Raw genomic sequence first — 23,331 nt, 5'->3', positions numbered from 1 at the left:
CAGTCAACCAATAACTGTTTGAGTGCTTTTAAACTCCCTGAGCCTCACCATTGCCATTATAGAATGGAATGGCAATACCAACCTCATGGATTTATTTTGAGGACTAAATAAAATGACTATTTGTGATTGCAAGTGTTTTCTCAATTATAGAATGTTATGAAGATGTAAAATTTATGACCTGAAACTGTACTAAAATTAGACTCTTGGACTGCTAAGTCATCTACTAAACACTTACTATGTTTTTATTTTCCTGACTTATTTAATAATTTATCATTTAATAATAAGCAATTTAGAAAATAAATTTCAGCAGCAACAGGTTGCTCACTGGCCTATAAGACTTGCCTGATATGATAAGATGTGACCTCAGAGCTTCCTTAGTTTCTGAATTTTATCTTGTATATATATTTAAGTTATAATAACAATTGAATTCCTAAAATGACTGTAACAAAATAAATATCTCCAAGACAACAAAATCATGTCCAGTTTTACATGGAAATTATTGGGAGGTGCAGTCACTAAGCCAGAGCCGTCAAAACCTTTGTGGGTTTACTATGATTTCCTCTTTAAGAGAATCAGTCATACAGGCTCACTTTCAACATCAGTGAACAGTTGCTTTATATATAGGTCAGGACAATAGTTGTCCTTATCATTATTAGCTACTTATGCCAATTATTAGCAAAATATAAAATGTGGTGGATGAAAGAGGCTTCATCCTTCTTTTAGATGTTATATCTTAGTTTAGGCTCAGTTTATTCATAAGCAGGGACCACTGATGTAGTGAGGTCATTTTGAGGACAACATTATTTTTCAACAATTAACACTTGTCACGGGGCCTCTCTTAAGTCAGCCGTTGTTGTCATTTTCCCCTCTTTTTCCTTTTCCTTTGACCTGGAAATCCCAGGGCAGGTCACTGATGCTGGACCTTTATCAAGCTGTCCTAGAGTAAAAGCCATGACTCATTCTCAAATTCAGAAAAAGAGAGTTCAATGATTAACAGAGGCAGGGAGGAGGCGCGGTGGAAGCCCATGACTGAGTTCCCAGAAAGGGCTGCATATTGGCATACAGAGGTTAGGGTTTTCATGTCAGCTAGCAAAGCTGCTTGATCTCAATAACTCAACAGCCTCTGTCACTCTGTGCATGGATCACACTATCCACCCAGGTCAGAGAGCATGGATCCTTTAAACAGAGGGGCATACCATTATCACTATGGGGCACCTGGTCCCTGGGCCTTCTGACTGGGAAGAATTTCTGACTTCATCTCATGTGGAGCCTCTGAACCATCCATTCTCTCAGGCACTTTAAATGACTCATGGAAGAACCTTGGTTGGCTCTCTGGAACAGCTTCTAGAAAATAAAGCAGGGTGGCCAGACTGTATTTTCATGAAAGTAAAGGGGAGTTAGGAAATTAACCCTTTTATTACATATTAAAGGCCCAGTGCACAAAATTCATGCACGGGGGTGTGTGTCCCTCAGCCCAATCTGCACCCTCTCCAATCTGGGATCGGGCCTAAATGGGCAGTCGGACATCCCTCTCACAATCCAGGAATGCTGGCTCCCAACTGCTTGCCTGCCTGCCTTCCTGATTGCCCCTAACTGCTTCTGCCTGCCAGCCTGATCACCCCCTAACCACTCCCCTGCCAGCCTGATTGATGCCTAATTGCTCTCCTGCAGGCCTGGTCACCCCTAACTGCCCTCCCCTGCAGGCCTGGTCCCCCCCAACTGCTCTCCCCTGCAGGCCTGGGTCCCTCCCAATTGCCCTTCCCTGCAGGCCCAGTCGCCCCCAACTTCCCTCCTCTTCTGGCCTGGTCGCCCCTAACTGCCCTCCCCTGCAGGCTTGATCACCCCCAACTGCCCTCCCTTGCAGGCCTGGTCCCTCCCAACTGCCCTCCCCTGCTGGCCATCTTGTAGCAGCCATCTTGTGTCTACATGGGAGCAGCCATCTTGTGTGTTGGAGTGATGGTCAATTTGCATATTACTCTTTTATTAGATAGGATAACACATTTGATGGTCAATATTAAATATATGGATATTTTAACTCTTAGAGTATTTCAGTGCAATATCTGAGAGCTATGCATTATAAAAGCACAAAATGTGGTCTTTTTTGCCAGCTTTATCAACCCATGATATCCCTAATCATCTTGAACAGAGAAAGCAGTTATAAAATGTTTAATACCTTTGACTTGACTTCTACCTGAACTGAAAAGGCAAACAGCTAGTGATCACATTATTGTGTATACCTTAAATTAAGTTATTAACTGTTATAAAATGTAAGGAGATTTTGTGATCAGCAATATTTCAAAAACGCTTTAGACAAAGGCTATCTAGAATAAACACTTGCAAGTATATTTAAAAAGCTGTAAATCCACCTTGCAAGCAGTTTAGTGAACTAATTTAGGAGTTTTACCAGAAAGGAAGAACAATGTCATCAGTAATTTTGTGAGTCTTATGAAAAGTAATTTAATAAGAGAAAAGCCATAAAAATTTGTCTTACAATTGGGAAATCTAACTTTCTGAGTTATAAAACATCACTGTTAAGACAAGGTTGCACACATTTGCTGCTCAAGCTTCCATACTAGTACAAAATAATAAAAATAGTTATAATAATTTTAAAGGCTTTAATTTGGCCAATCATATATGTGTGTTCATAAAGTAGTAAAATAACTACCATTTCTTAAATATGAGCATATAACTTACAGTTAGTAGACATTAAATTGGGTCTGAACTTTATTCTTGGATTCTTAGGTTTGTGGGTTCTCATAAAACAAAACTCACAAGCCTTCCAGACTAATCAGAACCACAGAGGGCTAGCAATGCATGCCAAAGGAGTGGGGGATTTGTTAGAGATAGTTGGTTACAGTCCCCAAATCTAATGCTATAGTCACATCATTTGTACTACTTGATTATTTACAAAAGCACCTGGATTTGGGCACTTTTGGTCGTGGGCTCAAATTTATTTATATATCTTAATACTGAAGCTACAGCATTTGTCATATGTGTCTTGCCTCACATTTTAATGTAAACTGTGCTTTTTAACACTTCCTGTGTTTATTATATAAATGATAGAGAATTTGACTAAGTTAAGGCTTTTAAAATTATTGATTTCTGCATTACTGCCTGCAGCTTCAGGAGCAACTTTGTAAAACCATATCTTAACAGTGACCAGTTTTATAACTCTTATAGTGTTAGATTTTTCAATTATAAGGCAAATTTTGTCAATGGCTTTTCTCATATTAATCCTTTAATATTAATCAACAATGAAATGACCATTAACTGATTAGGAAATAAGATATATTATTCTGGGTTGTGTAATGTTGAGAAGTTTGGGTCTTCAAAAAATTGTGACTTGTTGCTGACTTTGAGCAATAATCACATTATAGTCATTAACTGAAAAATAACGACAAAAATATGCCATTGTGTCCACTATGTGAAAAATAAAATCTCGTAATATCATAGGCATGGAAGTTGCTTATCATTTCACATTTAGTGCTTTGTTTGAACTGGCCCATGACCCATTTGAGATCAAAGTTCATGCAACTGGCAAGTAATGGTGGCATTATTTTGTGTCTCTGACATGTGAAATGCACAAAAAAAAGGAATTCATAGTGACAAATTGTTTGGCATGAACAAGTCCCCTTTAACCCTTAAATAGCTTTTCAAATTTGAATGCGTATAAATAATGAGATAAATAAATTATTAAAGGTAGCCAGTTATATTCTTATTTTCCCCTCCCAAAAGGCTTGGTATTCCTAGTTCTTGTTTTTATGCCATTCAGAGTGCATTTCATGGTCTAAGACCCACACATTTACTAAACATGTCAGAACTTTAGCAGTGGAATAATGCTATATTTTAGCTATGTAATGCATTAAATAGGCTTTTATGTTTAGGCTTAAACCCTAACTATGATTTACTATATCTGGAGGAGAGTGTGGGGGGAGGGAAATAAATTCAGAACTGGAATGCAATGTTGCATGTAACCTGCACATAGCCAAAATTACTTCCAGCCACACCTGTGTGCCACGCACAGGCCAGAGCAAAGAGGAGAAAAAGAAGCCTGATGCTTTACAATATAAACTTGAAAGGGAGGCTTACCACTGGAACAAGAGAAGCCACTTTGCTGTTAGGATTCCTACCTTCTGCCTCTCCGAGGCAGGGTATGAATCAAGAAAGGTTAGGTAGGGTTTTCCTTCACTCTTCAGCACCATTTTTCAAATGAAGAACTTATATGAACTTTAAAGGGTTGGCCAGTTAAGAGAAAAATGAGGGGTAGGATTGTCTGTCCAGGCAAATAGTCAAGGTCCAAGGTTTGTTTTGGGGGTCAGCATGCCTAGGAAGGGGCACTATTTTTGGAATGCAAGGTCTATTTTGGGGGAATCAAGGTCTCTATTTTGTTAATCAAGTTCTTTTGGGACACAGCTACATCTATTTGCTCACATATTGCCTATGGCTGCTTTCACGATACAACTGCAGAGTTGAGTAGTTGCAACAGAAACTGTATGGCTTGAAAAGCCGAGAATATTTGCCAGCTGGCCCTTTATACGAAAAGTTTTCTGATCCCTGATCTAGACCCAAACTAATTAAACTAATTGACACTATGATGCAGATGACTAATATTTCTCCCATAACCACCCCCAAGAATGTTAACCTATTAAAATGTTATCAAGACAAAATTAATTGCAACTATATGAATAAAATCTCAGTGGCTACTTGACATATTTTGTAGTAGATACTCTAAGGTCTACCAGGAAATGCCTACATCTTTGGTTACGTGTACCCTTCACGTAAGCCTATTTTTAGTTAGCTGAACTCACTATATTTGCTCATACCCTGTTTACTGGGCTTGGGTTGCTCTTTGCATTTCCACCCCACCCCTTGTATCTGAATAATTCCTACTTGTCCTTAAGACTTAGCCCAAGATTTTCCTAAGAGATTTATTCCCCATTAAAGCATTCCCCAAACCTCTGCCATCCCATCCCATTATTTTTCTTACTGACCCCACAATTCTAAGTACCACAATGCATATTATTCACTTTATCAAAGTATTTGTCGCACTATATTATAATGACTTGTCTATATGTTTTCTCCATCCTACCTAATAATAGACAAATATGCAAATTGACCGCACCGTCACTATGTCCAAGCCACGCCCACCAGCCACGCCACGCCCACCAGCCAATCAGGACGATTATGCAAATTACCTCAATCAAGATGGCGGCTAATTTGCATATCAAGTCAGCGTAGAAAGAAGCCAAGAGCTGCAGAAGGGAGCAAAGCTGCAGAGAAGCAAGCAAGCTGCGGGGAGGAGAAGGGAGGAGCGGAGGCGGGGCTGGGGGGGAGAAGGAAGGAGAGCAGGCGGGCTGGCAGAGAAGGCGGGGCGGGGGAGAAGGGAGGAGCGCAGGCGGGGCCGGGGGAGAAGGGAGGAGAGCAGGTGGGGCGGGGTAGAGTGCAGCAGGAAACCCTATTGCAGGATTTTTCCTGCAACGGGAACACTAGTTAAACTATAAACTCCTTGAGTGTTCAGACTGCCTTTGTTCATTCTTATATCCCCAAGGTTAGTATGGTACTTGGCATGCTATAGGTGAACAATATTTAATGAATCAATATTTATTAATCTTCTTTGGTTTAATCCCTGATAAGCAAAATACTGGCTATTCCAATGTGAGGAAAGTTTATAAGTAGAGAACCTCCTCAGAAAATTTCCTTGAATACTATGAAAAGAAAGTGGGTAGACAACATCTATAATTGTATCCTTGTCTTGTTTCAAATACCTTATTTTTTGAGCACCACTAGCAGCTATTGAATCCCAAGATAATTTTTTTGTGTGTGTGGTGAAAAATTGCCAACAAGGTTGTGTGCTCAGAAAGTATAGATTACAGTTTTTTATAAACCTGGGTGTATCAAGGCATTGATAATGTGGGCAGTATTTTCTTAAAAATGAAATGCTCCTGAATAATTTTCCCATCACGTCAGTACATAGCATTGAATCCAACAGGATTAAGCAAATTCTTCTTTTTTATTTAACTTTACTGGAAAGATTTACAGAATTATAGATTATTATTGTAGGTCTTCATCATAGAAGTAGCAAACTGAGAACTCGAATAGGAAGCCCCATTAATATTATCAAGTTTTATAAAACATGAAAGTCCAGACCTCTATTTTACAGTGGTCCAGACTTATCTTGATCAAGTTGAAATTGACCTTACCATGAATGCTACTTCTGAAAACCAGGCCTCATCAGCACTGGCCATTAAGCGGAATAATCCATTCAGACATATCGTCAGGCATCCTGCAGGTACTGGAGAACTGCATGACAACAGAATAAACCTCCACTGCTAGACAATGGGAGGATATTTCAATCTTCGGTTGAGGCAATTGGTTCTACTTACCATTCACTTCCTCTTCTTTTGGTACATTTTCTTTTATGGACTCACCTCTATCTCCCTCATAGTCCATGTGTTTTTGGTGGGCCTAACTCTACACTTATTCACTCTAGGCTCTTGGAGACATGTCCCAGACTGGACCAATTAGCATTTCCATCATAGTAACTGGTTCAGGGATTGGCATACAACTCTAAGCTAATCCAATGAGACTCAACCCTGAAGTGATAAATATCACTTGCCAAGGGCTACCATGGTGAGAAGGTCTACCTAAGAGTAATACCACTGCAGGGGAGAGCAGAGCTGAGAGTTAGAGACCGAGTAGAGTCCTGGCAGAATTATTTAATCTATGCTCAAAGCTAGAACTTCCTTTGAATACTTCAGTTATTTCAACCAATAAATAGCATTTTTTTGGATTAAACTAATTTGAGTGGTGCCCCTATTGCTTACAAACAAAAGGTTCTATCCACTCTAATGATTATGTAATGAAAATAAAGCATTATCTGGAAGAGATATACGGGGAGAGTCCAGAGAGTTCAAATAATAGAAGAGTAAAAGAAAAGGTAAAGAGAATGAATAATGAACATCTCTGAAAGACTTCTAAAGCTAGTTTAAAAATTAGACAAATTCTCAACTAGGAATGATATGTGGGGAAAATAAGTTCTAATATTTCACTGAAGCTGTTAAAAAAGCAAGTAACTTTGCTCCACTGTGTGAATAGATCATTTATTCATTTAAAAAATACATATTTTATTGATTTTTTACAGGGAGGAAGGGAGAGGGATAGAGAGTTAGAAACATTGATGAGAGAGAAACATTGATCAGCTGCCTCCTGCACACCTCCTACTGGGGATGTGCCCACAACCAAGGTACATGCCCTTGACTGGAATCAAACCTGGGACCCTTCAGTCCGCAGGCCGACGCTCTTGTCCACTGAGCCAAACCGGTTAGGCTCATTTATTCTTTAATTAATGGATATGTAGGTGTTTTCTGTTGTTGCTAATAATAAAATATTACTAGCATTCTTGTACATTTCTCCTTCACGCATTGGGCATGTCTCTCTGGTGTACAGTTAAAGGCAAAATTACTTTATTGCTTCAACTTTACTAGATATTGAAATATTGCTTTCCAGATGGTTGCAATGATTTATATTCCAGCAGCAACTTGTAAGAGTTCTTGTTAATTCATAGCCTGATCAATACTTGCTATTGTCAGACTTTTAACTTTTGACAATATAGTAGGTATGAAATTGTTTCTTGTTTTACTTTGCTTTCCAGGATTTTGTCATCTGGTATAAGACACTGGTATTTCCCCTTCTTTGACTCAAGGATGAATAGTGTAGTGGTGCCCTAACCGGTTTGGCTCAGTGGATAGAGCGTCCGATTCCGGTCAAGGGCATGTACCTTGGTTGCGGGCACATCCCCAGGAGGGGCTGTGCAGGAGGCAGCTGGTCGATGTTTCTCTCTCATCGATGTTTCTGGCTCTTTATCCCTCTCCCTTCATCTCTGTAAAAAAATCAATAAAACATATTAAAAAATATATAGTGTAGTGGTTAGTTGCTAGGGAACAGTCTGTCTATACTTGAATTAGGGTTCTACCATTACCTAGAAGTTAAATAACTTGGAAAATTTGTTTTATAATTTTATCTGTATAAATTTTACATTTTTGTTTCATTTCTAGAGGGCATATTTTGTTCTTGTGTTGTTGTTCTGCTCTGAGTAGTATATTACTTGTGACTTATAATGAATATGTGAGTTACAAAGTTAGTTGGATTTTTATGCAATAAATTTGTCAAATTGAAGCTGCTTCAGACCTTCATGTATATGCTATCAATCATATAAACTATATTTTTCTTTTTTTATATTTTTCTTTATATTATTTTCATCTTCTCATCTTTATTTCATGTTTAGGAGGTCAATACTTATTATTTTCTCAATCTCTTCTATTTTCATTTTTATCATCCTTTTATTCTTGGCTATTTTAATTATTTTCTTTGTCTTAATGACATTGACTATTAGAGTTTTTGGTTCTGTTGTTATAAGATAGTTTTTGACATTTTAAAACTTTACACCATTTAAAAAATTTTTGTTTTATGTTTTTGATGCTCCTTAGAATACTTTTCCCTCATCATATTTGAATATTGGTATAATCAATAATTATGAAAAACAAAATTAATTTTAAGGCATACCAAAAGCTGTCAAATACAATTATCATCAAATCACTTATACTAATACTACATATCTAATTTTACTGATAAATATGTTTAGATTTGTCACTGGAACACTTGATTCTTCAGGCCATTTTACTGCACTGGTGATGAGTTTGTGTATTGTTTTTTTATTTTTATTTTTTCTGGAACCATCATATTATCAGTGTGGTCAGACACACTAAATATGTGATTTAATAGATTGGGAATTTTGAAACTCATTGATGTATTTGCTGTTTGTAGTGGTACTACAGGTTTGTACCCTTTGAATATAGGAATTACAGTTAATTTAAATGATATTTCATCAGGTGATCCTATAAAAATATATCATTACCATTGTAAACACTGCATTATTTCATGGTTTTCTGACAGAACTTCTGGAACATCTTATGATTGGAAGAATTTTCCATAGGTGAGCTTCTGACTCCATACATTTCAAATCTTGTTACTCCTCTACTATCCACATATTTCGAGTGCCAGGGACCATAGCCCACAGTCTATGTTATAACCTCTAATTGGCACCTACATCACATGACTCCAGTTAGGTCCACACAGTGACAGCAGAAATGTTTCTGAAAGTCATTCTTTACTGAAATAGAAGCCAGCAGTAGCATCAGTAAATAAACACTAACTGTAAACCACATAAATATACCCAACTAAACTCAAATGCAGTGAATCTCCAAATCGACTTCCCTTTAGTCATAGCCCCCAAAATGCTCACAGGCACTCCAGTGACAATTTACACAAAGAGAAATGTAAGGAAGAGGTAGTTAGACTCGAAAGCGACCGTGATCTTATCCAATGTGGTCAAAGTATCTTACTTTTCAATTTTTACAAAAACATGACCATGTGAACCCATTTCTAGCCCCCACCCCCCACCTCAGGCCCTGGAGGAGTCCCATGCAAGCAAAAGGCCCTATAGTTAAGCCTGTGGCTTTGGTTAGGAGGTAGAGGTCCAATTTTGTTATGTTCCATATGGGTAACCAATAGACTCAGCACGTTTATTGTAAAGTCAATTTTTTTCCTCTTTGGATCTGCGGTACCACCTGCTAATATATTGGGTCTCCAATATAACCGGGAACCACATGTATATGTGTTCACTGCACAGGTTCTGGTTTTCCCTCATGGCTGGTTCCTTTTTAAAATGCTTTGGTCTCTTAGCAATTTCCTTTACTTTCTATAAGCCTAATAATGCAAGGAAGTATGTTTTATACTGGTTCTACTTGTTTTATAGGAAGAGGGCCTCTAAGAATGTATTCTACTACATACTGTCAGAAACAGATGTCTCTGTCCTTAAAGTTCTAAATTTTGGTTATTATATTTTTCACTTTGAGAATGCCTAAACCCAATTCTTCTATGAATTACCTCCTCTACCTCTTGATTTTCCAAATAAATGTTCTCTTATATCTTGAGTCTTGGCTCTGAATTCTTTCCTAGCCAGAACTCAAGTACCTAGGTTACTGAACCCTGGTCTGGTCTGACCCCCCTGGACTAACATCTGGTGCAGTCTTGCTATCCCCAACAACAGAATATAAATACATACATACATACATATATATATGCTAGAGGCCTGGTGAACGAAATTCGTGCACGGGGGTGTGTGTCCCTCAGCCCAGCCTGAACCCTCTCCAATCTGGAACCCCTCGAGGGATGTCTGACTGCCCATTTAGGCCCGATCCCAGTAGGATCGGACCTAAACGGGCAGTCGGATATCCCTCTCACAATCCAGGACTGCTGGCTCCCAACTGCTCGCCTGCCTGCCTTCCTGATTGCCCCTAACTGCTTCTGCCTGCCAGCCTGATCACCCCCTAACCACTCCCCTGCCAGCCTGATTGATGCCTAACTGCTCCCCTGCCAGCCTGTTTGCCCCTAACTGCCCTCCCCTGCAGGTCTGGTCCCCCTCAACTGCTCTCCCCTGCAGGCCTAGGTCCCCTCCAATTGCCCTTTTCTGCAGGCCCAGTCACCCCCAGCTTCCCTCCTCTACCGGCCTGGTCATCCCTAACTGCCCTCCTCTGCAGGCTTGATTGCCCTCAACTGCCCTCCCTTGCAGGCCTGGTCCCTCCCAACTGCCTTCCCCTGCTGGACTGGACCCTCCCAACAGCCCTCCCCTGCTGGCCATCTTGTGGTGGCCATCTTGTGTCCACATGGGGGCAGCCATCTTTGACTACATGGGGTCAGCCATCTTGTGTGTTGGAGTGATGGTTAATTTGCATATTACTCTTTTATTAGATAGGCTATTTATTTATTTATTTATTTATTATAGGAATTGGCTCATGTGGTTATAGAAGCTGAGAAGCCCCATTATCTGCCATCTGTAAGCTGGAGAACTTGGAAAGCCAGTGGTGCAATCCAGTTTGATAGTGTAAGTCCTGATCTGAGTCTTAAGAACCAGAAGTGCAGATGTCTGAAGGCAGGAGAAGAGAGATATCTCCGCTCAATCAGACAGAGTAACTTTGCCCATCCTCCACTTTTTTGTTCTATTTTGGCCTCTACAAATTGAATGATGCCCACCAAAATTGGAGAGGGCCATCTGCTTTACTCAGTTCACCAATTGAAATGCTAATCTCTTCCATAAACACCCTAATATACACACACAGAAACAATATTTTACTGGCTATCTGAGCATCTCTTGGGCCAGTCAAGTTGACACCTAAAATTAACCATCACAGTTTATAAGTGCTCTGACCAATAAATACTAGCCACATGTGGTATCAAAACCTGAAATATGTCTAGTGTGGCTAAATAACTTAATTTTAAATATTATTTAATTTCAATTTTTAGGTTAGGGCTACTATAACGGACAATGCAGATCTAGAGAATTTTATTTGGGAAGGGGGATTGCTGGTCAGGAAAGGTCTCTCAGAGGTAAAAAGTGTGTAAGTAGAGATGTTGAGGATGAGTTGATAGAATCTAAGTGAGAGGTGAGGTGGGTGGGGGAGGGGAAGCCCGAGGGTGTGCTGTTAAGACTCAAGAAGTGGGAAGCACATTCCAGAGAGAGGAAACAGCATTTGCAAATCACTGGAAACAGAGAAGTTTTAAAAAGGGATTTTTAGTGTTAATAAATTGGGTTCTTTTGCAGAAATTTTATGATATAAATGATTTTTTATTGGCCAAGGGCTTATCTCATTTCAGTATTTTAATTTGGGATGCATTAAGTAACATGTTCTGGCAGGAGAGGCATATCACAGCCAGTTCTCAAATATCCTACCTTTCTCAGTGAAATTTCATTCCCTAAAGACTTAGCTTACCTTTTTTTATTTAAGAGCCTTAATGTCTTCATTTAGTATTTCATTTAGATTCATCATCTCCCAATGTTTTGAAACTTATGGATCTGATACACACACACACACACACACACACACACACACACACACACATATGTATGTATACTAGAGGCCCAGTGCACGAATTTGTGCACCAGAGGGGTCCCTTGGCCTGCCCTGCAGGATCGGGCTGAAACTGGCTCTCTGACATCCCCTGAGGGGTCCCAGATTGCAAAAGGGCGCAGGCCAGGCTGAAGGACCCCACTGGTGCATGATCGGGGCCAGGGAGGAACACAGATGCGGGAGGTTGGCCAGCTGGGGAGGGACTGCAGGAAAGCTCCAGGGCATGTCTGGCCCATCTCAGTCCCTGATTGGCCGGACCCCAGCAGCCAGCTAACCTACAGGTTGGAGCGTCTGCCCCCTGGTGGTCAGTGCACATCATAGCGAGTGGTTGAGTGGCCTTAGCATATCATTAGCATATTATGCTTTGGTTGGTTGAACAGCCAACCGGACAACCGGGCACTTAGCATATTAGGCTTTTATTATATAGGATGTAATTCTGATATTATATATAATATTTAATTCCCATTGTGTTATGATTAAAATTTAATACTGGGAGATAATTTCTTATTCTCAAGAAAGGATTTACAGTCCAAGGATGCTTAAATATAATTTTTTGGTACACTAATTAGCACTTCATATCTCTTTTAATTATAAAGAAATATTATCCCATTTTAAACTCCCTTTTCCAAAGACTTACTCATTTCTCACTCCTGACACCACCTTTTCTGTGTGTGCAGATTTTATTGAATATAACCTATTTTTCTTGAAAAGCATTTCTCTAATTTTCCATTTAGTTTGAAGGTTTGTAGATTTTTGTGCATCGGACGAATATTATTATTTTTTGTGAAATAGATAAGATCTGACCTCCCATGTTTTTCTCCATTAGACCATGTGTATGTTTTATTTTGTTGTTATTGTTGTGAGACAGATATTTTTGATGTTTATGTAAGAAGTAAGATCTAAGGTTTAGCACACAAGCTGGGAAACTGGAAGTTTTGGATGCCACTTTACTGTGTGACTTAAAGTCAACTGCTCCGGTAGGATGATGCTATTCCTAATGTTCAAGGTGATTCTATACCCATCTTAAGTATTTTCCTGATTTATTTTTAAGATTATTAAGAAGTGTTAATAATAACTGGTTTAAGTGTATTCAACCCAGGAATTTTCAGAGATGTGTGACATAGTCTGGTCTAAAGGACTACTAAGTGGAGTGTACATCTGCTCTCTTCTTAAGCAGCTCAACACCACTAAGGGCGTTATTTAAACAGTCTCCGTGCCTGTTAATGAACAACCACAGGGCTGTAGTCAGAGATTGGAGCCTGAGTAGTTAAGAGTATAAAAGTCACCTGAATGCACATAGCAAAGTAATGTTGTAAAAAGTGAAGAAAGCACAAAAAAGGGGAAGATTGAAGAATAAACTTGGCCACATAAATGGAACGTTAAGAAAGCCATGGTGCGTGGTGCCCAAGAGCGTACCTGCACTGAGTGGAAAGAGGGGGACTTTTTGGTAAGGAAGTGCTAGGTATGTCCTAGGTCAAGTGTCAGTGCTTGACTAAAGACGATGTCAGCAGCCACCTGGGATCGAGCATGACCAGATTTAATCCCAGGCTTCTCTTCTTACTGAGTGCCCTTCACAAATAACTCAATTTTTATGGATCTCAACTTTCTCTTCTAAAAAGTGATAATTATATCTACTTCACAAGTTAATATAAAGACTAAGCGAGGTAATCTGACCTTAGATAAAGAACAGTTCTCTTCCCATCCCTCTAACAACATCAACATGCATTCCTTAGAGGTGTTTCCTGGGGTTAGGTGCTGGGACTGGAATTAGACTGTTCAAGTTATAGCTCTCACTTAGCTGTGTGACCTTGGGCAAGTTACTTGATCTCTCTGTGCTTCGGTTTCATTATATGCAAAATGAGGATATCAATAGGATATAGGCTGTTATGAAGATTAAAAATATGTGTAAAGTACTTAGGACAGTGCTTAGCACAGAGTAAATATTTTTAAAGTGTTAACTGAAAATGTTCAACAGTTGGGGGAAGTAGAAGAGGGTAAAGGGAATATATGATGGAAGGAGACTTGACTTTGGGTGGTGAATGCACGATGCAATATACAGATGATGTTTTATAGAGTTGGACACTTGAAACCTGTATAATTTTATTAACCAATGTCACTTCAATAAATACAACAAAAAATAAAAAAATTAAAACGTTCAATAGTTTTGGATTCTTTCTAGAAGTGATTCATTTTTGTCTTTGGTTATATTCACATAGCTGAACTGGAAGACATGGCAATAGTCTTGCCAGTTGTGGGTGAATTTCTTGTCATTCTAGTGGGAAACATTGCCTGCCCAGAACAGGAGGTGGTGGTAGCTTCCGCTCTGACTAGGGTTGTAGATGGTTGCAGGGCAGAGACTGGAACCAGCAGCCAGGGTGCCGAGCATCCAGTCTTTGTTACTGGCACTGGGCAAATTAACATGTCTGACGTTTCCTCCCTTGGGAAACGGGGATCATTTTTGCCTCTCTGGGTGGTTGGAGGATTAAATGAGGTAACTTACCTACAGCTCATATAGCCTGCACCCATCACCGGGCTGCAGTGGTGACGATCATTACATCAAATATATATGCAGCAGTTGAGCCCGCAGGGATTTTGAAGGCAGCTGCAAGTGGGCCCTTTCTACCTGCCGAACTCAGGCGGGGTAAGAGGAAAAACACAATTTCTCCCTTTTGTAACTAAATGACTGTGGAGTTCTCCTCCCTGGACCTTGCCTTTCATCCCCGCCTCTGCTCCCTACAAATATAGGCAAAGACACCATCCCGTCCACTTCTATAATCTTCTCATTTCTGTATGCGGGTTTATCTGCGCTTGGTGGTAAGCCCGGGTTGGGTGGGGAGAGGCATTAAAACCTGGCAACCCCACTCCCCATCTCCGGATGCCTCAGGGCCCTGCCTGCCGTCCTCGGTTAAAAACCTGCTTTTTATTTCACTTCCCCGCAGTCTTCTGTGCAGTAGCTCATTACCACGCGATTCAATCACCACCGCTGCCAGCATCTCCCCAGAACGTTTCCCCCTTCCCCCATTACGGGGACATTGGTCGTAGCTGACATTTAAAGGTAATAAACACTGATTTTAAAATATTACAGCCATCTCGCCTGAAGAACCAGCAGCAATGAATAACAGAGCAGTCCAGCGAAGAGCGCCGGCCGGGGCTCGGCTCGGCCAGCCCTTCCGGCCACACCATTCCCCACACCGGGCTGCACCAGTCCCCGTTTCCAGGCACCACTCGAGGCTGCCAATTCCACTTTCGTTTAATCTCATTTTAAATCCGGCTACAGATGAGGCTTTGTGGCTGCAGCGAGAAGCAGGGCAGGGGCAGCAGAAGGGACTCGAGGCCTGGATGGGAAGGGGGCGTAGGGGCCGCTCCGGGTTCGGGGCCGCGGGCGATCCCCAGAAGAAGTGCGGGCCGCTCCCGCTCCGAGGTGGGCGAGCCCCCAGGGACGCGGGGCGCAGCCGGCGCAGACAAAGAACCCGGCGCCAGCTCCCGTCCCCACCGCCTCTCTCCTTCCCCCACGCCTCCTCTCAGGAAAAGAGGGGAATCTGCGGGCCGAAGGGGATGGTCGGTTCACTTCTTTTACTCCTCCCGAGAGCTAGGCAGGAGGTTCTTTCTCTCCGAGGCATGGACGTCCCGCACAGAGAGTCTCGGACCCCGTGCCCCCCCGACAGTACCCTCGGACCCCGCCAGCTCGTACCCCTCAGCGGCCCTTTCGGGGGCGACCCGAGCTCCGGGAGGCTGCGCCTCGCACCGCGCGAGGTGCGGGAGAGGGAGCTCGGGAGGACGGGGGCGGGCGGGCGCGCGCGCGCGCGGGGGGCGGTGCTCGGAGGCGGAGGAGCGGCGGGGACACGTGCGGCGGTGCGGGAGGGGCGGGACTCGGCGCCCGGGGCTTTAAGAAGGTGTGGAGGGGGGCGGGCGCTTTCCCAGGACTGGCCGAGGGGCGTTGCGCGGAGGCAGTGGCAGCTGCAGCGCGCAGTGGCTTGGACGACGCGCTCTCGGCGCCCACAGATCCGGCCCCGCTCCAGCGCGGCCCAAAGAAACTTTGGGAGCCGGGGTCTCCCGCCGAACTTCCCTGCGGGGCTTCGCTCCCGAGCCCGTTCCGCTCCGCTCCCCTCCGCCGCCTTCTCGCCTTCCCTCCGTGTGGCTTCTCCGTCCCGGCGTCTCCAAAACTGAATGAGCGAGCGGCGCTCGGAGCGCGCGGCGGCATGGAGCGCAGTGGCTGGGCCGCGCGGACTTGCCTCCTGGCGCTGCTGCTGGGGGCGACGCTGAGGGTGCGCGCGGCGGTGGGCTATTACCCCCGCTTCTCGCCCTTCTTTTTCCTGTGCACCCACCACGGGGAGCTGGAAGGGGATGGGGAGCAAGGCGAGGTGCTCATTTCCCTGCACATTGCGGGCAACCCCACCTACTACGTACCGGGACAAGAATACCATGGTAGGTACCAAGGCATCTCCGCGCTCGCCACCTGACCCCGTGCGCCCGCAGCGCAGCGTTTTCTTCTCCCTTTTTCCAAGGGGCCATTTAAACAGGAGCCAACCCTCCCCTCAACATTGCGTCCTGTGGAGGGACACAGAACAAAGTTAGTGAGAATGGAGGCGGGATTTATTAAGTACCCTCCGCACACATCACACTCCCCTCACGCATCTATCTCATCGTAATGGGCTGGTAGTTGTAAGAGATGCCTGAGAATTCTCGGGGGTCGGGTCTTGCCCCCCTCACTCCCAGTTCATGCAGCTGACACTTTGAATGAACCCGCGCATCTTGATTCCTTAACCCCAGTACTTGGATTCCAGACCTTTGTCTCGCTCCCGGTTCCCCCCTGAAGGGTCCGCGGCTGACGTTGGCGCTGGCCCCGGGCTTTCCGGATGGTCTGGTGACAGATTGACGCGCCCCGGTCTTCGGCCGCCCCGCGCGCTCGCCAGCCCGCGGCAAAGTTCCCGCTGCTCAGCAGCCAGGGGTCCCGCTATTTTATTCAGCATCCAGCAGCCGTCCTGAACGGTGGCGGCTGCCCCCAGCTCTCTCTCTCTTTTTTAAAGTGTTTAAATGTTACTAATGATGCTTTCCCTCATTCCTCTGTTACTTTAAATGTGCTGTTTATACTTAGAATGATCTCTGTGATGTTTATTAATGACTTTGTCTTCTATTTGTGCAGCTTTAATTTCCAGGTAGGGGCTGGGAGGCCCTTATAATTTAGAAGTACCTTTTAAAAAAGGATCATTATAGAGTCCTTCAGCAAAATTAAATATTACCGAAGAAGTAAAATTTACTTCCAACAAATATAATTTTATGTGGTGCATGTATTTTTAATATTGTAGACTAGTAAATCCAGTTTGGGGGAAAATAAAAAGGTATTGTCTATTTTTTTCTGTATTTCTGCTGGAACTTCTTAATATTTCACTTCCATGGAGCTTTCAAGCCATGACAGGCACTATTTAATAAGAATTTTAAGGCAAAAATTCCTTCTACCTAACCAAATAGAAACTATTGTCTAGTAATCTCATAGTTTTGATCTCTTGTAGGCTAACAATTATTTACATAGCAGGAGATAATCCATGGACCAGCTGGCATTTCAGATAACCATGCATATAAAAATGAAGAATCCTTAAGTTTCCAATTAAAAAATACACACCTTTATGTCTACCTTAAAGTGTTAAGCCTAAATAAATGCTTTCTAGAGATTTAAATGAGTGCTTTTACAACTTCCTTGTGGCATGGTGGCAGCCTTGTCTGTAAAGCAGTTTAATTTGGTGGAATTTTAGACTTTGGAAAATTAATTTTCTATAACCAGTCTCTTCTTGAATAAAAGGGCTTACCACATTCTCTTCCCAAGAGCATTCTTGTGTTTTTCCTGGGGTCTGTAAGTGGAAAGACCAGCCAACATGGCAACGCCGATCTAACCCAAAGACTGAGCCAGTCACTCTGGGTAGCCCTCAGTGAGGGTGCTTGCCTGTTAGTAGCTGGAAGTGAGAGGGGTAAGTGAGACAAGGCTGAGCTAAAAGGTATGATTGTCAGGTCCTGACGGAAGACCATGTGATAATACAAAGCCCGTTTTCCACATCCGTTGTAAGGTGTCAGCATAGAAAACTTAAAAATACCAAAATATGATATAGTATTTGCTTTTGTGATAAATCTAGGCAATGTAAGTCACCCTAAGCCTGACCATAATCACATCCCTAAATCTGAAAAGGAATGGATGACACAGAATAAGAATAAAGTGTAATACTTCAAGTTGGACATTGGGGGGATAGTCTTGATTTGTACCTCTTTTTCACTACCAGAAAAGGCAGAGAAATTTTATTATGTAAGGCTAAGAAGATCAAATTATGATAAGGTTTGAGAATAGTTAATGCCAGATATGAAATTTCCGTTACCTCTTTTATCAATATTTAGATTTTGAAACTGGCTGTAGCCCTAGACCTTCAGAAAGAGTTTTTTCCCTATAAAATGTTCTACAGGTAGAAGAAATATTTAAAAATGTAACAATGCTTACATGTGTCTCTTTTTCTCTTAGCCTTTTAAAAATTAATATCAAAAATTAATTATATAGTATCTTTTAAGAATTGAGCTGCTGAAAACTTTACCTAATATACTTTTGTGGTTGACTCCTTTTATGTGAGAACAAAATAGGTCATTCTGCCAAAAAATTTTAAAGCTAAGACATCAGTAAAATATTAGCTTCAGACTTTATTTCTAACCTCCTAAGTCTTTAAAACGTAGCAGTATATCGGAAAAAAAGCATTCTTACCTATGATTAACATTGAACTCAGCATTTGAAGGAATCGTGTTTGGGTGCAGCTGATGGCTGTCTCCTTTTTGCCTAAATGAATGCATTGAGATAGAGAGAGGTGGTGTGTAGAACGGCACCTTACCCAGAACAGTATTGTAAATGAGACTGTGTCAGCTGCCTTCTGACCCTGGTGCTGTGGGACAGAGCTTGGAATGTGAAATGGAAAGGCAAATGTCAGTCTGGTATAAGAGTGGTTCAAAATCATGGCTCTCTGTATGTGTCACACTTATTAGAGATTAATATTGAAAATCAATTTTGGAGAAAAAACAGAACCAAGAATATAATACTAAAGAATATGAAGCTTGTGTGTCTAACAGAATTGTTACATATTTCCAATGTTAAGTAGTATACCCACCTTTTTGCAGTTTGGGCAACTCTGTAAACAGTGTATGGTTACTTCTACTAGTTCCCATCTCTTAATAAAGGGGCGCCATTTGGTACCCCTGTTGTCATCTTCCTATGTCTTTTAAGCTCTGTTAGTCACAATGAACTGTGGTGTCTTTAAATGAGTCCACCACACCACCACAGTGCAGAAGCTCAGCAAAAAGAGGTCTCATATAACATCCTGTTGAATAAAAAAAGCAAGGTCTCAGGGTCAGAATTTTTTTTGGGTAGAATTTCCTTTTTTTGCACAAATCCAAAAATATTGTCATTTTCCACATCATGGTTTCCAGGCCCAAACCTGCATTTTTTATTTTATTTTTTTTCCTTCTTGGTACAAAGTTGCAGATGATGGGAAAATAGGAAGTGGAAATCTAGATGGTCCAGTCAGGTAGCCATCCTCTTTCCTAGTGATGCCTAGTGATTCCCTGCTCCTTCTCCCAGGGATCAGGCCGCATTGTGAAACAAGCAGACGTTGAGTTGATGCCTGCACCTTTCCTTTCCCATGATAATCCCGCTTTTCACCCCCACAGGTCAGGTATCTGGACACCTCTTTTGTTGTTGTTGTTGGCAGCCTCTCCCCCCATTTAATTTATAGTGAATATGTCAATATTTGTCAATATTAAATTCTCCCACAGTCTCAATCACAGCAGTGGAAAGATGTGTGGTTTTTTTTTTTCCTTTTTGTTTGAAGGATTTTTGGCATCATTTTGGGGAAGAAAGACGATATACCACTGAAATCATGTTAGTAAGGACCCATCTACTCACAAGATTGGCTTTACTCAGTGACCATCAGAAGGAGAGGTCAGACCTTAGAAAAAAACTTATGTGAAAGCCATGCATAGGTATATGAGTCTGCCCAAAGTGCTTGAGACAATTTGTCTGAATTCTTAAAAAAAATAAATTAATTTTAAAATTGAGGTTACATTATATAAATTTCAGGTGACTAGAATCTCTGTTATTGTAGTGGCATAAGGTGGGGAAAATGTTCAATTACAGTGCAAAATATGCTCTAAAATATTGATGTGAGGGGAAAAAATTATGCGTTAAGTAAAAATGAATTGGTGATATGGCATGATGCTTTTAAAATGGGATGTTTTAAAATGGGATGTATTTTTTAAATCCCTACCAATAATTCTTTCATGCTACATTTCCATTCCATTATTTATTTAATCATATTGTGAGGTGGGTGGGAAAATATATTCCTACTGCTAAAACAGAACATTTACCTGAAAAAAAGAAATAATCAGGATAAAATATATAGGGTACGTTGTTGTAACAATTTTCAACATTTCTGTTATACATACATATGTTCTGGAATCAACTGGTTGTTATTTTAAAATCACTGTTCAAAGGCAGTGCAATATAATGACCTTTCCAATATAGGAATGATATATGTCAGCCATAATTTTTGGTAATATACTCCAGATTAAATTCTGTTCAAAGGACTGATTTTAATATTTGAATTAAAGTGATCTGCTCTTGCTAAGGTTACTGTTGCTCAGCTGTATAGTTATTTATCCTTTATATGTCTCAGATGCCAGAATCAGTATATTTAAACTCTCAGAATCATTTGTCAAATACAATTTATAAGTGAACTGCAGCTGTGTCCTTCTTGTGAATGACTAAGAAAATTGAGCATTTAAAGCATTTTGCTTTGCTTGTCATGTATTTCATCTCACTTTCTACAATTTATTTCAAACACATTTTGCTGAAGTGGTTTAGATTGTTTCTTAAATCATAAATGTTGCTTTAATTTATATTTCCTGTGTGTTTCAATTCCAGTCATTAATAAAAAAACAACAGGTCTTTAGAATTATTGAAAACAACTTATTTATGCAGATATTCTTACTTCACTCACCACACTACAAGAAAGTATTTATTTAGGATATTTCCCTCTGATTTTATGAATCTTTATTTTAAACTTTTAAAATTTTCATTAAAAATGTTAAAGATTAAATAAGAAAGTTGTATCATTTAATACTATAAGTATAATTTTTACAGAACTGTCTTGTTAATTTTTTTTTGTCTTTAAAGAGTAGGTGATAGCTATTTTAATTAGATTTTAAAGTAGCCCTGACCAGTTTGCTCACTGGTTAGAGCATTGGCCTGCAGACAGAAGGTCAAGGGTTCGATTCCTGGTCAAGGGCATGTACCTTGGTTTCAGGTTCTGATCCCCGGCCCCAGTCAGTGGGAGACAATTAATTGATGTGTCTCTTATCACGTCGATGTTTCTCTCTCTCTCCCCCTCCTCCCTCCCACTCTCTCTAAAACAAATCAATGGAAAAAATATCCTCTCATGAGGAGTAAAAAAAAAAAAAAAAAAAGATTTTAAAGTCAATACTATTGACTTCCAATTTTTTATTTTTTTATTTTTTATTTTTTTATAAATTAGTTTCATTCAAAAGGAAATCTCTTTCTCTTTTTTTTCCTCTTTAGAGCTGGTCAAGTTTATAGAATGATCTGGGAACCTTGCATTATCAGTTACATATGATATGTTGCATATTAAGCTGTAATTGCTCTGATTATTTCAGATGCTACTTTGACACTTACTTTTTGTGTCTTTAATCTTTACAAATAGTTGCTGAAGCACTGATCCCTTTATTTCAATTTATTTACATTTGAAAAAACATAAATTGAGTGACTAGTACTTTTTGAACACTGGCATTAAAAAATGTATATATTCTCACACAAAAGTGTGAAGTTTAAATGTTTTAAGTTTTTAAATTTAAAATTCTTTATGTCATACAGAAATAGAAAACGTGGTTGGCTCCACACTGTCAGGAAGAGAAGAAAGGCAGGGCATTTGTTTGGATGGGTAGGTTCACTAGGAACAGAGAAGTGGTGTAGGCTGTGTCTGAGTGATGACATAACACGTGTAAAATAGGAAATACATTTATCTAAATATTTTGGTTTCAAGAAACTATTGAGTGATTATTCCCCCAACTTTTGAGTCATTATAAAATAACCAAAGTATATAATTTTAATCTAATAAACTTAAGGCAAAGAAGTATAAAAAACACATTTTCAGCAATTGGAATTGAATTTTCAAATATGAAGATCCCATAGTCACTGTTCAAACAGTCAGGGTGTTCTGTGTGTGTGTGTGTGTGTGTGTGTGTGTGTGTGTGTGTGTGTGTGTGTGATTATTCTTCACTCTCAGGAAATCCCTATGACATGATCGCACGTTGGTATCAGTTGTGTAGCCCAGAGAGTAATTTTCGCCATGGTCACCTGCTATGCTCATCTTTTTGACAGCAGAGCTTCTGAAGGGTTGAATGCTGTGCTTATGGGTTAACCAGTTATTTCTAAGATGTGTGGTTCTCTAAAGCTGTACATTTTTTTCTTCTTTATTTGATCTGCTGTAGGAACCAACGATAACAACTGGATTTGGGGGTGTACGGAAGGATCAGCACAAAATTTGATTTGTGATTTAAAGTAGTCCAAATCACGCAAAAAACAAAGCTAAGGTAATTAGATCGCTTTGAATGCCACAAAGAGATAGTTATGGGAACTCCAAGGTTCCAAAGTAAACACTGAAAACCCAGGTTATCTTTCAATGCTGAACTAGCTCTCCTGAGGAAAATAAAACTTTATTTTTAAAACAAAATACATTAAATTTTGATTAGAGGACTCTTTGAAATTATAGGAGAGCTCATGAGTGTTTCAGATAGGACTGGTTATTGATGTACATTGGTGCCCATGTACCAGGTGACTTAGAGAAGGAGTGATAACGGTTTACCAGTGACTGCTACACTCGCCTCAGAATCATCTCTGCCTTGCCTGCTCTGCCCCTTTCCTTCCATCTGTATCTCACCTGCTTTCTCCCTTGATCCCTCTTTTCCTCCTAAATTTTTTTATTGTCTGTCTTCTCTTGCTGCCTTTCACCATGTCACAGGTCCTTGCTTTCCCTCTCCCCTTTTCTGCTTTACGACTCTGCTTCTTTGCTTTCTGTTCTTTCTCTTTCTTCCCTTCATATTTCCTGTCACCATTTCTACTCCTTTTCTCTCTTCTGAAAAATAGCAGTACATGTATGTCAATTATTGGACTCATTGGATGTTTGCAATAATAGATGCGGGTGAGAACGTTTTTGAATTGCTCTTTAAAAATGTTATCTCTCTGTGACGAGCAGTTGCCCTTTTTGAAAATTATGGGTGAGCCATTTCTAATAGAAAAGTGGGCCCTTCCTCCTACACTGTGAAATCT

General features: G+C 40.7%; 2 protein-coding genes across 2 annotated transcripts in view; both read left to right on the top strand.

The window, feature by feature from the left end:
- ORC5 (origin recognition complex subunit 5) overlaps positions 1-23,331 on the top strand; it is a 245,706-nt gene that overhangs the window by 171,746 nt on the left and 50,629 nt on the right. The window lies entirely within an intron of this gene.
- The window catches only part of RELN (reelin), a 449,067-nt gene continuing 441,648 nt past the window's right edge, over positions 15,913-23,331 (top strand). Inside the window, exon 1 of the mRNA XM_079785901.1 lies at positions 15,913-16,391. Coding sequence (XP_079642027.1) covers positions 16,166-16,391 — 226 coding nt within the window. The 5' untranslated portion in view covers positions 15,913-16,165. The remainder of the gene's footprint in view (positions 16,392-23,331) is intronic.

Source organism: Cnephaeus nilssonii, assembly GCF_951640355.1.
Source record: "Cnephaeus nilssonii genome assembly, chromosome: 12".
NCBI classification, from domain to species: Eukaryota; Metazoa; Chordata; class Mammalia; order Chiroptera; family Vespertilionidae; genus Cnephaeus; species Cnephaeus nilssonii.
The sequence above is the reverse complement of the archived record's forward strand: the minus strand, read 5'-3'. Positions and strand labels throughout refer to the sequence as shown.